General features: G+C 40.4%; 1 protein-coding gene across 1 annotated transcript in view; it reads right to left on the bottom strand.

The window, feature by feature from the left end:
* Positions 1-9,573, bottom strand: part of KIFAP3 (kinesin associated protein 3) — a 151,416-nt gene extending 141,843 nt beyond the window's left edge. Inside the window, exon 1 of the mRNA XM_089663321.1 lies at positions 9,394-9,573. Within this exon, the coding sequence (XP_089519447.1) occupies positions 9,394-9,500 (107 nt within the window). The 5' untranslated portion in view covers positions 9,501-9,573. The remainder of the gene's footprint in view (positions 1-9,393) is intronic.
* Positions 9,574-15,702: the final 6,129 nt, after the last annotated feature.

Genomic DNA, 15,702 nt, shown 5'->3' with positions numbered 1-15,702 from the left:
CCAAAATTTGTGATTTTCGTTTACTTTCTCTTTTAATTATAATGGTAAACAGGACAATCAGAGAGGGTGAATCTCCCTAAAGGGGACACAGACAGCAATAAAAACGGACAGATGTTCTAATCCATTTCCCTTCTATTCAAAAAAGGTTTTGCCCTTAGTTATACTTTAAGGATCAGTATTATTTCTTCTTCCAGTTATCTGACTTCACTCTTCCGGAGATGTGCAACAGGATGAGAGAGATTATTCTTTGCCATTATCCCAATAGCCGAGAAAATTCCCGCTAGTCTTCCATCAGAATATCAGTCATTTTTACTGTTTAGCCAGCATCTGATAGATTTTAAATGACTCTAAAGGACCTCCATATACCTTAAAGAGACACTATCATCTTGCTTGTTCAGGCAAAGAGACAAAGTCTATTAAGACCTCATTCCCCCTAGAGCCCCTTGTATTTAAGTTACCAGAGTTTCCCCATTGATCCTTCTTCCAATGCAGTGGGGACTAAAATCCTTACTTTTGGTTTGTTTTAGAAGCTATGAGGAGTTTTCCCACTCTAGGTTATACAGCAGTGCTCAGTCCAGCTACAACAAAGGAAGGAGCAGTAGAGGAGAGTTGGCAAAGTGAGTAAAAGGAGGTCTGGTGAGGAATGGAGTTTTTACAAAATCAGTGTCACTTAGCCCTAAACAGGCAAGGTGACAGTGATTCTTGATTATTTATTCTTACTTTTTGTGTGTTTGCAAGATACATGTTTTAGCTCTGTAAACAAGGCATATTTTGTGGGGTAAAAGGACTGTGATCAGGGTGGGTAAAAAAAATAAAAATAATTAAAAAAAAAAAAATCGATGATTTTTAAAAAAAATGATTTAAAAAAAAGATTAATCTGATTTTTTTTTATTTAAATCGGATTTTTTTTTCTATTTTTATCAAAACTTATTTTAATAAAATGCTTTTGGAGTAAAAACCTATCTAAAGATAGTTCTAGGGAGATGGAGAGGATATATTATATACAGGAAGACAAGCTGGAGATATATCTCGCGAGATGGGAAAAATGGGAAAATTTGTAACAAGTAGGAGAAAGTGAAAAGTAGAACGTCATAGAGAATAATCGTGTAGGATATGCTTGCTTTAGATACAAGATAAGGAAATGCAGAGCGGGGGGGGGAGGGGTCAAGGTTTTAAGAGGGGGGTTATTAAAACTATAAAAAATAATCGTATATTTATGATGATAGAGATGAAAATGTCTTTTTGTTATCTTTTTTTTCTATTGTTATTTCTGTGCAAATTATTAATAAATATTTAAATAACAAAAAAAAATAAAGATAGTTTTCAATTTAAGATACATTAATAATTTAGTTTATACAGCATGAAATGGAGCTTAGTTATGTAGAATGAGGCTGTATATTCTGCAATGTTTACATTTTTGGTAAACTCATTCAATGAATCCAAGCTCTGGAACATGCACTGCATTGATGCATTCACACAATTTCACAGTAACCATAAGAAAAAACATTAAATAAAAGGGAATTTGAGTAGTTCTCCAACTTTGTGTGATTAACCTATTAACCTAAAATCGGTTCTGATATCACCATTTTACTAACTGGACAGCTTATTATTCTAAAAAGGAAACCTTCATTTGGTTTGCAAATATTAAAGATTCTAACTACCAGCAAGAATGAGTCGGATTCCTTACATTTAAAGAGCACCTGTAATTTTAGATCCATCATGGCAGCGCCTATTAGCAAACATCCACTCACCTGCTGCAGCCACGCTCCTCACCTTATGTCACTGCGCATCACCAGCCGTCCCATTAAAGTGAATGGGACTGTTGGTGAGTCAACAGAGGGGTCAGAGGAGGAGCTGCTGCAGGACAGAGATGACAGTTGCGCTTTAAAAATGATGATTTAAATTGAGCCTTTTCACTAGTGATTTAAATCAAATTCACCCTGACTGTGATATATAAGTGCACTGTATATGATGAGCAAGTTCAAGCTCTATTTACCATGCCCTTTAATGTCTATTGTTCAGAGTGATGGGGCAAACTCATTGTTTGCCACGACAAGCAATGCAGAATGCAACTATTCGGGTACTCAAGGTTTTACCATTCTAACAAAATCCTTGTACAACCCAGTTACATTGGTGGTTCAGTGGGACATATAAATATCTTAAAAATTCCTGTAAGCTAAAGTGCATAACAAATCTCAGTGTGGGTAACCCTGCTGACCTGAAATATTCCTAGAAACTTTACCAGATAAGACTTTTTCCTCAGTCACCTACCAAGACAACGCACGAAAAAAAAGCAAGAAGCAGACAACAGCAAGGATGTCATGAGCGAAATCAATTCATACAAAACAGTCCTAAATGTATTTAAAATGGGGATTTGAGGAAGCCCTGCAGAACTTAAGTGAGCCGCCATAGAGGAAGGCTCTGGTGGAAAATAGATGAGCTCTGGAGAATGATCTAGAAGAAAAAAAATCTTCTGAGAAGATGATCTGCATTCCCAAAAAAGATGATCAGAGTCCTTGTTTGTTCCTTGGGTTTACTTAAGAAATCTGCTAGGAAGTTAAATGTTCCCTTCAAATGTATTCCTGACAGAGGCATCAGGTGAACATTGAACCTAGACAGTATCTCAAAGGCCAATTACAGAATGTGCAGGGACCTGGTGCCTACTTAGTGACTGATCCTGTGTATGTCACCGAGGTGGAACTGCCTGACTTGCTCTGAACACAATTCGTTTTTGTCCTTGGATTGAAATGTATAGCAACTTCAAAGACAGCCCTATGTACTCTGGTATTAAAAGAAATCTGTGTCCAAATTTTGGGCCAGGACTTCTGAAACCAACAAATAATTGAGTACAATTACAAAATTAGACTTTCAAAAATGTAAAAGAATCACATATGATAAACTAAAAATATTTATAAACTACAACGACCACCCAGTGTTTTTCTGCCTCTCTCCTTTCTCTTTTTAAAGACCGCCAAATAACTGAGGTGAGCTACCCAACTGCAACTCTGCATAAGCTTACCTTGACTTTTCCAGTTTCCTTGTTTTCCATTCCAACAAAAACTGAAGGAAGTTCTGCAGGGGCCTCAAATGTAACTGGGCCCACTGTACTGTTTGGATAGCTGCTGTCATGTGGCACAGTACCTGCCTACAAAAAAACATTTAACTAATACCTCTCTTCCTGATGCGATCTGTGGATCTGCTATTGTAAAAGAAAGTATCCCTGAAAGAGGGATCTCTTTGAAAGATCTGGGGAAGGTTTCCAAAAGGTTAGAAAAAAAAAAAAGGCCCTCTAAATATGGAATGAATGAGATAAATCAGGAGTCAGGGCTTCTGCCAAAACTTTGATGCAGTTATGGGAAGATGACAATGGTGTGAACAGTAGGGAACAGAAATGCAGAAGCAGTTGTTTCACTCCTCTTACCTGGCAGCTGCTACATCTCAGCATTAAAGGATAAGTTCACCTTTTGGAGCATGTTACATGTTCCACCCGTTTTTAGGGTCGAACATGTAACATGTTCCCATAGCCGCAGTAACCGCCCACCCCCCCGACAGATAGTACGCTGCTGTGGAGCGCCCTGGTAGTTCATTGAAGCTTCCTGTCAGAATATCTGCTTGCTCACACATCCCAGACGGCAAGCAGATATTTTGACAGATCTGTAGGAGACCTGCATGGCATCAGCAATCGACTGATCGCTGGTGCAATGCTTTCCAGGCTCCTGTAGACAAAAACAATAAATGCACATTTTTTTACCTGCAAAAAAATGTGCATTTATTATTTTTGTCTAAAAGGTGAACTTATCCCTTAAAGTTTTTTTTTCTAAAAATTTCATGTACTTAGTTCTTCATTGCACCACCCCTTTGTCTAGATATCACCAATTTCATTCCACGGTACATTGACAAGAGGAGGACCAGGAAAATTGAAAAATGTTACAAGATAGGATAATTTTTCTTTCCTGGCACCTTCCCATCTCAGAAAAAAAGCCCCACCTTGTTTATTCTACACATTCTGGAATACAGGATCATTGAGAAAGGGATTTGGACGAACAGTTATGGCCTAGTTCAGTGGTGGGCAACCTTTTTTTTCAACTGAGCCAAATCTCGCCAAAACCACGATTGAAATTTATTTTGAGAGCCACATTTTTAAAACTGAAAATACATCCCCCATATAGTAATTCATCCCCCATAGTAATTCATCCCCCATATAGTAATTCATCCCCCATATAGTAATTCATCCCCCATAGTAATTCATCCCCCATATAGTAATTCATCCCCCATATAGTAATTCATCCCCCATATAGTAATTCATCCTCCATAGTAATTCATCCCCCATATAGTAATTCATCCCCCATAGTAATTCATCCCCCATATAGTAATTCATCCCCCATAGTAATTCATCCCCCATATAGTAATTCATCCTCCATATAGTAATTCATCCCCCATATAGTAATTCATCCCCCATAGTAATTCATCCCCCCTATAGTAATTCATTCCCCCTATAGTAATTCATTCCCCATATTGTGTCAATTCACTTACCTTTGCTCCGCGCGTTCCTCTCGCCGTGTTCCCGCGCCGTTCCGGTCTTCAGGGCGGACTGTGAGAGGAGAGGAGTTCGTCACTCTAACCCGCCTACATCCCGACAGCCAATGTTTGCCACGCTCCGCGGGCCGGATTAAAAGGTCCGCCGGGCCGTAGTTTGCCCATTGCTGGGCTAGCTGCAGAGTCCTGACTTTTGGGGCGGCCGCCCGAGAGGAGGGAGGGGAGCGGGCATCCGGCACACAGAAGAGCCGCATTAAAGTGTGTAAAGAGCCGCGGCTTGCCGACCACTGGCCTAGTTAAAGCGGAACGTCACTCTCTCAGTCAACATGGACTATTTCCAATCCTTATGCTGATAGCATTAGTAAATAGATAGGAAAGTATTTTAACCTTTTTTGCATTCCTTTATTTACTTCCTGGTTTCCAAGCCTAGGCAAATTATAGCATACCTCCCAAGAGTCTTCAGGTGGGGAGGGAGGGTTTTTAGGTCAGCCAATGCCTGAGCTAAGAACAGATGGATTCCAGGAACTGCTACATGAATCATCTGCCCTTATTCAAGATGGCCACTGCCAGAAACACCAGAAGGTGTTTTTCAAAATGATTTCTCAGCTAAATAAAGCATGGAGACATGGATGAGTAGAAGAGTTTGTTTTGAATATTAAAATTATATAGCATTTTTGGTTTGTGGGACTCAGATGCAGTGCAGTTGCACTTTAAGGGTTGTCTAGTTGCATCAAAAGGGTAGAGCTGATCCATCTAATGTTGACAGGAGAAAAAAACCAGGAAAGGAAAATTACGGTATTTTGTAGCATTCTTCATTAACGTGTGTGCAAAAATATATTTGTGAAGCCCATTTGAGACCATGGCACAAAGATACTGGCTTTTCTGATTTAGCTACTGTTATCTGTCACTTGTGCAAGTTTCTAGTGTTATCTGTGTCCCCACAGGGTAGATTCACCCTCTCTATTTCTCCTGGTGACGATTATCTTCAAGACAGAAAGTGACGGGAAATTAAAAATGTTTGTGGACAATGTGCACCAACATGCACCAAAGTTCTGAAGAGAACTGTTGAAGTGGAGAATTGCACTCATTTTGAATAGATTTCCCTGCTCTATACATTCTAAAAAAAAGTTCTTTGGCTATGCATACAATTTAACACTTATCAGGTGAGACCAAACCATATGTATATATGTAAACAGATGTACTGATTTTTGTAGAAACAATTCAAGATGCCCAAGGAGCTTTGTGTTCATATGCGCCAAGAAGCAGATGTGTACATTTTATTAAAGCAGTAGTAAACTCCGCTTTTGATTTTGTACCTACAGGTAAGGCTATAAGGCTTACCTTTAGCTAAAGCGAATTTCTCAAAAACTTGCGGTGTTTAGGAGATAGTCACACTGGATGCAGCTAGTGACATCACCGGCGCATGCGCTCTTCAGAGCTGTGTGTCGTAAACAGCGACTCCCGTGTGTATGCGTGGGAGTGACGTTATCGCGGCCCAGACATTCAAAGGACCAGAGACAGCAAACCCAAAAGAAGACCGGGGGAAGATGGAAGAGCACCACTGGAGGGCTTTGCTCTAAGGTAAGTATTTCATAATGTGCTAGTATGCAATGCATACTATCACATTATGCCATTGCCTTGCAGGGGGTTTAGTACCTATTTAACCACAAAGCAAAAGGTTTTAAAAAGATCCACTTCAACCCGTAATACAATGGTAATTATGATAATTATCATAATTTAATGAATAACAAACTTCAATCAAAGTTTTGAGATGTGACAGTGGGACGAAATAAATATTTACAGGCCCACTCAAACTACTTCTTCCCTCCATCCTGTCCATTCCGACAGGCTTTTTTATACCTTATTTGGTGAAGCTAGCTATACTTACCCAAGTGCTTTGTCTGTTAATGCAACACTGTCATGGCTTCCTGAGAGGATCCCTGCCACTGGACATCCAATAGGAAGAATCCATGTCAAGCAGCCAGTGAGTGATGTGCTCATCTGAAGAAGGACATACGCATCGAGTAAACCGGAGAAGAGGAGAAGGCTCAGAGATGGATTGTCATATGGCTGCAGGTTTAGGAAAGTAAAAAGTGTACAGGTTTATTACTACCAGTTACACTTTAAAGCAGAACTATAGGCAAACTTTTTTTTCCCATTTCGAATAGCATAAGGGAGGATTATAACCACTGACAGGTTTTTTTTGCCATATGTGTCCCATTGCAGAGAGTTCCTTGGGCTCTCCCAGGTTATCAGAACTAGTGTCCCCATTGGAAGATTTCTCCTCTATTACTTTTTGAGGGCACAGACAGCAATACAATCTAAAACATAAAAAAAGGGAGTTTTGCCTTTTTATTTAAGGCCTCATTCACACAGGCTTTTTTGGCAACCCTGTGAGTTCTTGTGGCAAGAATCACAGGACACAGCCACTGGTCCCAAGTTGACATCCATGCGTATGTATGGCCCCAAACGCAGACCGAGTGTGTTCACGCCTGTGCACAGCCATGAATGTCACATTCAGAGCAGCCACTGCATTCCAACTGACAGCAACAGGACTACCTGCAAGGGATGCATGGTCCTTGCATGGGTGTATGTTTTAGTATGCCCCGTATGAACGAGGCCTCATTCCTAAATGGGGACTCTTTATGCAAATAATGTGTCACAAACGTGAGCCAATCATTTTGCTTGCAGTTGCGGGTGCGGCCCCGTTCATTTAACTCTTTAGTGCCAGCACCTCATGGCCCTTTAAGGGGTTTCAGATGCTGGGAGGTGGGGTGGGGTTTCTGGTCAAGTGACTGCCGTAACTGGCTGTCACAACGGTCAGATGATCGGAAAGCTCTTGATTGCAAGTAGAGATCGGGGTCTTTCCATTAGCCGCCGGTAACTGTGCAGGGGAACATGCATGGCATGCGCTCTCAACACAGTTCTGTTTATCTTTAGATGTGCATATATATGTGGCCTCTCAGTGTTGAATAGGTTGCATTTGGCAGTGGTAATGACCTTCAAATAATCTTTGCTCTGGCGTGTGCACAACCCTGCGTGGCTGCATGTTATCTTTTAGATGGTCTGTATAAACGCGGCTTAACTTACTTTTTTTACTGCCCCTCAAATGTCCACGTAAATGAGGCCTAAATGAGTAGGCTGGCTTAATGCAAGACGTGACGCAAAAATAGTATACATTAAAGCGGAGTTCCACCCAAAAGTGGAAGCTCCGCTTCTTTGCCTCCTCCACTGCCATATTTGGCACCTTTTGGGTGGGGGAGCAGGTACCTGGTTTTGACAGGTACCCGCTCCCACTTTCAGCTCAGTTTGCTGCGGTGAAGTGAGACAGATGTTTGGCCCCCTCCTTCCTCCCGCAGTCTCCTGGGAACCTTCACAGACTGCTGGACGAATCAGGAGCCGCAGGGCGACTCGCACATGCACAGTGGGCACCCGGCTGTGAAGCTGCAAGCTGTCACAGCCTGGTGCCCACAGGTAAGATGCCGGCACTGTGGAGAGAGTAAGAAAAGAAGGGACGGCGCGGGTGAGAACATCGCTGGACCCCGAGACAGGTAAGTGTGTGTTTATTAAGCCCTGGTTCACACTGATGCGGTGCAGAATTTGCAGCATTTTCTGTGCAAATTCCGCACCCCATCAGAATCGCACCCTGTTCATGCGAACCGCTGCGGGTGTGTATGTTAACTTAACACCCTGAAATCAATCCGCAAAACGCAGTGCGATGTGCAGAATCGGATCTCATAGGTGTGAATACCCATGCGATCCGATTCTAGTGTGGACCCAAAAAAGGGTCCGGCACCTTTTTGGTGCGGTGCAATTACAGCCATACAAAATGTATGGCTCCCATTGCACCGCACAGAAATCGCATGTGATTTGCACAGGAATGCGGTGCGGTTCCTGTGTGAATCACATGCGATATGCCGCACCACATATATGTGAACCTAGCCTCAAAGTCAGCAGCCACAGTTTTTGTAGCTGCTAACATTTAATAAACACAAAACCGGCTGGAACTCTTTAAGGCTCCTTTCATACTGATCCGTTTTTGCCGTGTTTGAAGTGCATTTCTTACAGGACATGTGACTCAAAAACTGCACCAAAAGCGCAACGTGGGTGCATTTTTTCTGTGTTTTTGATTGATTTTAATAGGGAAGTGGATTTTTTTTTACACCAAACCTGCACCAAAATTGCAGGATTTTAAAAAAACACACTGGACCCGCAATGGATCAGTGCGAAAGGCTCCACAGGAATACATGGTCACGCATTTTTCTTCAACTTTAAGCCCCCGCTCACATCAAAGCTGATTTTGAAATCATGCGACTTACAGTGAAGTCGCACGATTTCAAAATTGGATGACATACTGATTTCAGGTGCAATTTACAAGACATCTGACACAGATGTGTATGTAAATCGCACCTAAGTAGTGCCTGTACCACTTTAGAGATCGGTGCGGCTCCAATCAAGTCGGAACCGCACTGATATGACAGCTCTAATAGCGGACAATAGGGTGCGACTTGGCATATGATTTGCAACTCGCACCTGATGTGACCGGGGTGTAATGCAAAAGTGGAAGAAAAACAAGCCCGTGTGAAAGATGAGAGAGACACGCCTCTGCACTGTCAATGCAGCCTCCAGGTGGATGCACACTGCACAGATCACACAGGAATGGATCATCTTCTGCTGACTTCTCCAGAGGTGGACATTGGCAGGATGTGAGGCAGACATAGCAGCGATCACCGGACATACATCATACACAAGCACAGTACACATGAATATACGGAGCATGTATACAAGACAGGAGAAGGCTCTGGGCCCCATAGCACAACCCGGGTCATCGGATAACACGAGCCAATTACAGCTCACCTCTTCAGATATCGGGCGTCCTCCGTCTGCATGTCTGTACCAGCCGGAGGTCTCTGCAACCGTCCAGGCATACGAGAGGATGACCGAGAACCGACGGCGTTCTGCATCTATTGTTGCCAAGGGAAAAGGAGCTGCCCAGATTGCCAGGGTCGCCGGAGTGACGCTCAGTCACGTGATCGAAAGCAGTCAGCTGACAAGGAAGTGGAGGAAGTGGGTGAGCAGGAGGCAGGGAGCTGGTCTCTGGGATGTGTTTGAACTATTGAAGAGTTTGAAGTAGTGACTGACTCTACACACGGTGTGCTCACCGGACCCGGACGGTCCTCGTTTTCTTCTTCCACACGTTTGTATGGGAAGAGCTGGAACAATTCTTGCAGCGGTTACGTCTTGCATCTGTTATGGATAGAATGGGAAAGTCCACAATGGGGGAGGGGCTCCATCAGACTCGAAACAACTGTGTGTGGCAACCAATCCGCTTCCATCTTCAGCTTGGTCAGTTAAGTGTTTCACATGACAGCTAGAAGCTCTTTGGTTGCCAGCTGTGCCGGGGTATCTGTTTCAGGGGATATGCTGAATGAATGACAGAATGGAATGCCCATAGACTTTAACAGGGCAGTGGAATGCCCATAGACAGGAAGGGAATGAAATGGCCATAGACAATAATGGATCAGAAGGGAATGCCCATAGACAATAATGGATCGTAATGGAATGCCCATAGACCAGGGGTGGGCAACTGTGGCCCTCCAGCTGTTGGTGAACTACAAGTCCCATCATGCCTCTGCCTTTGGGAGTCATGCTTCTGTCAGTTTTGCAATGCCTCATGGGACTTGTAGTTCTACAACAGCTGGAGGGCCACAGTTGCCCACCCCTGCCATAGACAATAATGGATCAGAAGGGAATGGCCATAGACAATAATGGATCAGAGGGAATGCCCATAGACAATAATGGCGTCAGAAGGGAATGCCCATAGACAATAATGGCGTCAGAAGGGAATGCCCATAGACAATAATGGCGTCAGAAGGGAATGCCCATAGACAATAATGGCGTCAGAAGGGAATGGCCATAGACAATAATGGAGTCAGAAGGGAATGGCCATAGACAATGATGGCGTCAGAAGGGAATGGCCATAGACAATGATGGCGTCAGAAGGGAATGGCCATAGACAATAATGGCGTCAGAAGGGAATGGCCATAGACAATAATGGATCAGAAGGGAATGCCCATAGACAATAATGGCATCAGAAGGGAATGGCCATAGAGAATAATGGATCAGAAGCATTAGACATATCACATACAGCCTTAGCAGACATATTGTCTAAAATCAATGGGATTATGATTGCTTTCTATGAAATGACAGAAGAGAATGCCCATAGAGTATAATGGAAAGCAAAATATAAACTCATTTGCAGACAAATCTGAGGAACATAACAATTGCACTTTTACCACAAATGTTCCCCAAGTAGAGATGCAGATTGTAACATTTAAATCATTTGGGATTATAGCTTTTTTCTATGGAATGACAAAAGAGAATAACTTAAAAATAACTGTCATTTTTTTGTCACTGTCAAAAATTAACTGTCATTTTTTGCCACTATCAAAACCTAACTGTCATTTTTCAACTGTCAAAAATTAACTGTAATTTTTTCCCACTGTCAACAATTAACTGTCATTTTAAACTGTGAAAAATAATTGTCATTTTAAAACTGTCAAAAATAACTATTTTTTTTATCACTGTTTAAAATTAATGGTCTTTTTTTGTCATTGTCAAAAAATAACTGTCATTATCATCTGTCAAAAATAACTGTCATTTTTTGCCACTGTCAAAAATTAACTGTCATTTTCAGTTGTCAAAAATAACTGTCATTTTTCTACTGTCAAAAATAACTAATTTTTTGCCACTGTCAAAAATTAACTGTAATTTTTTGCCATTGTCAAATATGAAATGTCATTTTTTTTGCCACTGTCATAAAATAACTCATTTTTTGTCACTGTCAAAAATGAACTGTAATTTTTTGCCATTGTCAAAAATAATTGCCATTTCTTTCCACTGTCAAAAATGAACTGTCATTTTTCAACTGTCAAAAATAACTCATTTTTCAACTGTCAAAAATTAACTGTAATTTTTTGCCACTGTCAACAATTAACTGTCATTTTAAACTGTGAAAAATAATTGTCATTTTGCCACTGTCAAAAATTAACTCCTTTTTTGCCACTGTCATAAAATAACTGTCATTTTTTTTGTCACTGTCAAAAATTAACTGTCATATTTTACCATTGTCAAAAATAATTGCCATTTCTTTCCACTGTCAAAAATTAACTGTCATTTTTCAACTGTCAAAAATTAACTGCCATTTTTTTGCCACTGTCTAGAATTAACTGTCATTTTTTTTTGTCACTGTCAAAAATTAACTAATTTTTCAACTGTCATTTTTTCCACTATCAAAAATTAACTGTCATTGTTCCACTGTCAAAAATTAACTGTCATTTTTCAACTGTCAAAAATAACTCATTTTTCAACTAAAAAAATTAACTGTCATTTTTCAACTGTCAAATTCTTAGAAGACATACTCTCCACGTTCAGTGGTGATGTTTAAAATTGAGTGGGGCTATCATTGTTTTCTATTGAATGAAAAGGGTGAATGACTGAAGGGAATGCCCATAGAGTATAATGGGAAGCAATATGTGACCTGGAGTCAAACCCATTAGGTGTATAAGCAAACATTCTTTGCAGACATACTCTCTACATTCAGTGGTGATGTTTGAAATTGAGATTAAGCGGGATTATCATTGCTTTCTTTGAAATGAGAAAGTTGGATGACAGAAGGGAATGTCCATAAAATATAATGAACAGCAAAAAATGAATGTATTTAAAGACAAATCTGTGTCCTGTAGCAAATTAACCTTCACCCCAGGTGTTCCCCAAGTAGAGTAGCAGATTGGAAGAATAAATTATTTGGGGATCAAAGCTGTTTTCTATGGAATAACAAACTCTAAGGGAATGCCCGTAGAGTATAATGGGAAGTAAAATGTGACTTGAGATCAGAGTCATTAGGCGTATCAAATCCTTAGCAGACATACTCTTAGTTTAGTTGTGTTGTTTACGATTTAGATTAAGTGGATATTTTTTTTTCTATGGAAAGATAAAAGTGAATGACAGAATGGAATGCCCGTAGTATATAATGGGAAACAAACTATAAACTAATTTGCAGGCAAATCTGAGAAACATCGCAATGTAACCTTTCCTACAGTTCACCAAGTAGAGTAGCAGACTGTAAGAATACAATTATTTTGAATTATATCAAATATATAGTGTGGTGCTACAAAACCCCTCCCCTAAAAATACAACCCACTTAAATTACTAGTGCTGTTGTAACTCTATTATACAATGTGTAAAAATGCATTACCCTCCAGAGGATATTCTCCCCTTCCTGACCAGGCCATTTTTATGCGATACGGCACTGCGTTACTTTAACTGACAATTGTGCGGTCATGTAACACTTCACCCAAATTAAATGTTTTTGTCCCTTTTTCCACAAATCAAGCTTTCTTTTGGTGGTATTTGATCGCCTATGCGTTTTTTGTTGTTTGTGCTATAAACAAAAGAGTTCGACAATTTTGAGAAAAAAACTATATTTTTGACTTTTTGCTATTAAACATATCCAGTAAAAAAATGAAAAAAATCTAATTTATTCATGAATTTAGGCCAAAATGTATTCTTCTAACATGTCTTTGCTAAAAAAAAAAAATCCCAAGACATGTCAATTAATTGGTTTACATGAAAGTTATAGCTTCTACAAATGGCGATCTATATACTGGATTTTTTTTTTATACTAGTAATGGCGGCGATCAGTGACCTATAGTGGGACTGCGGCAGGCATTCTAACACTGGAGGGAACTGACTAACTGCCACTAACATCCCCAGTGACATTAATACAGTGCATAAAAAGCACTGACACTGTACTAATCAAACTGGGCAGGAAGAGGTTAACATCTGGGGCGATCAAAAGGTTAACTGTGTGCTGTGTGTGTTTTTTACTCCGTAAGCACATTGCCTTGTAATGCTTTGCTATGTAGAGCAATACAAGCCAATGTGCAGGAGCTGACGGAGAGCTCTGTATTGTTTACATACAGACCTCTCCCCCGTAAATGATACTTGGCAATCGCCGGGTGCCGGTGGGGAATCACCAGCCAGGACCCAGTGATCGGCAGCTGAGGCTGCCAATGGCGGCGCAGGCAGAGCGCGGCATGCATGCCCCCTACCCAGTAATGCAAAATCATGTGTATATTTATGTGATGTGATTGCCACCCTGTAGCAGTATTTCTGCTATAGGGCGGTGGGCAAGCGGTTAAATTACTAGTGCTATTGTAATTATACAATGTGTAAAAATGCATTAATAATACTCTGTGAACTATATGACACCTTCCTCCTATGGAGGGGTATCTTATAAGTACACATTTCAATATTAATGAATATACACCTTCCCCCTCTCGATAAACCATATATCATAAATTAGTGAAATATATATATACACCACTAAATGACAAAATATATATCATCCCCTTGTGCAAATTATGCATATAGTGCAATCCCAATCTGCAAGTCCTTGCAAAAGTGTTTAATAAGTGCAGTCCATATAAAGTGCTCTTTAACTAATATAAATGGCACTGTATTCCTCTGTGTGACAGTGGTGCTGCACCCTTTAGGTCCACACTCACCAAAGTTTCAGGACCCCCTTTTACAGGCAGGTCATATGCACTTTATACAATATTCACTGTATTCCTCGGATCGTTCGTGTCATCTCTTAGTTTTCTGGGCTCCCATATCTCCTTCCTGCTCCACTCCACCAGTATTTCCCAAGTAAAACCCGAAAGCAGAACTCCAGTAGTAGAATACTGTTTTATTAAAACTTCCACAAATTTACAGAAATGAATTTACATTTAAAATCACCCAATAGCGTTTTGTCTCGTGGTTCCGGTACGTGCAATGCAAGCGGCTACTTTTTAGTCTGGGTATTGATCCATAAGTGTGGACATTGTATTTGTATTTGGAATGAAGCTGTTTTCTAGGGAATGACACAAATGAATGCCCATAGAGTATAATGGAAAGCAAATTGTGACCTGGAGTCAGAACCATTAGACATATAACATTATCTTTAGCAGACATACTCTCCAAATTCAGTTGTTAAAAATTGAGATTAAGTGGGATTATCATTGTTCTCTATGGAATGGCGAGGGTGCATGACAGAATGGAATGCCCATAGAATATAATGGGAAGCAAAATATAAACTCATTTGCAGGCCAGTCTGAGAAACATAGCAATTTAACCTTTACCACACGTGTTCCCCAAGTAGAGTAGTAGATTGTAAAATTGAAATCATTTGGGATTATAGCTGTTTTCCATGGAATGACAAAAGAGAACCATTCAACATTCCAATAAATCCCTAGCAGACATACTCTGCATGTTCAGTGGTGAGGTTTAAAATTGAGATTAAGTGGGATTATCATTGTTCTCTATGGAATGAGAATGGTGAATGACAGAAGGGAATGCCCACAGAATATAATAGCAAGCAAAATATGAATTTATTTGCAGACAAATCTGTGTCACGTAGCAGATTGTAGACTGCTACTCTACTTGGGGAAAGCCCATTGGAAAGGTGAAATTGCTGTATTCTCAGATTTGCCGACAAATTAATTTATATTTTGTTTTCCATGATTTTCTAGGGGCATGCCACTCTGGCACTCCTTTTTAGTATGTCCCTGTTTTGGTTTTCATTCCCCTCGTATATTATGGATGTTTTTAGGGTCCATTTTATAAATGTATGTTTTAGATAATATAATAAATGTTTTCAATGGTTTTACTTGTTTCGTGATTCAATATTTTGTGAGGGTGTCTTCCTTCATGTCTTCTGGATATTTTTAGTGCTTGTTCACACTTGCTTTGGTCTCTGAAGAGTGTTTTGCACTCATTGCTCTTTAGAGATCATTTAACAGGCGGAGAGCAGGCTTGGTACTTGCTGGGAGCCTGCAGTGTCATTCACTTGAAGGAGTTGTGCTTGCTGGGCATAGTGTCATAGGGTAAATTTGCTGCTGCAGCATGTTGTCAACCCCCGGCTGCTGGATGGAGGGATGGTAAAAACCGTGGCTCAACCACAGGGTTTTACTGCCCCTGAACCCCTGAAGTGCTAGTGCGAACAAGCCCTTAGAATTTAGTATAACCAAAATTGCAATATATAAAACAAATGTATGTATATGTGTGTGTGTGTGTGTATGTGTGTATATATATATATATATATATATATATATATATATATAT

This window comes from Staurois parvus, unplaced genomic scaffold (genome assembly GCF_062004578.1).
Source record: "Staurois parvus isolate SC_StPar_1 unplaced genomic scaffold, SC_StPar_1.0 ptg001660l, whole genome shotgun sequence".
NCBI lineage: Eukaryota > Metazoa > Chordata > Amphibia > Anura > Ranidae > Staurois > Staurois parvus.
The sequence above is the reverse complement of the archived record's forward strand: the minus strand, read 5'-3'. Positions and strand labels throughout refer to the sequence as shown.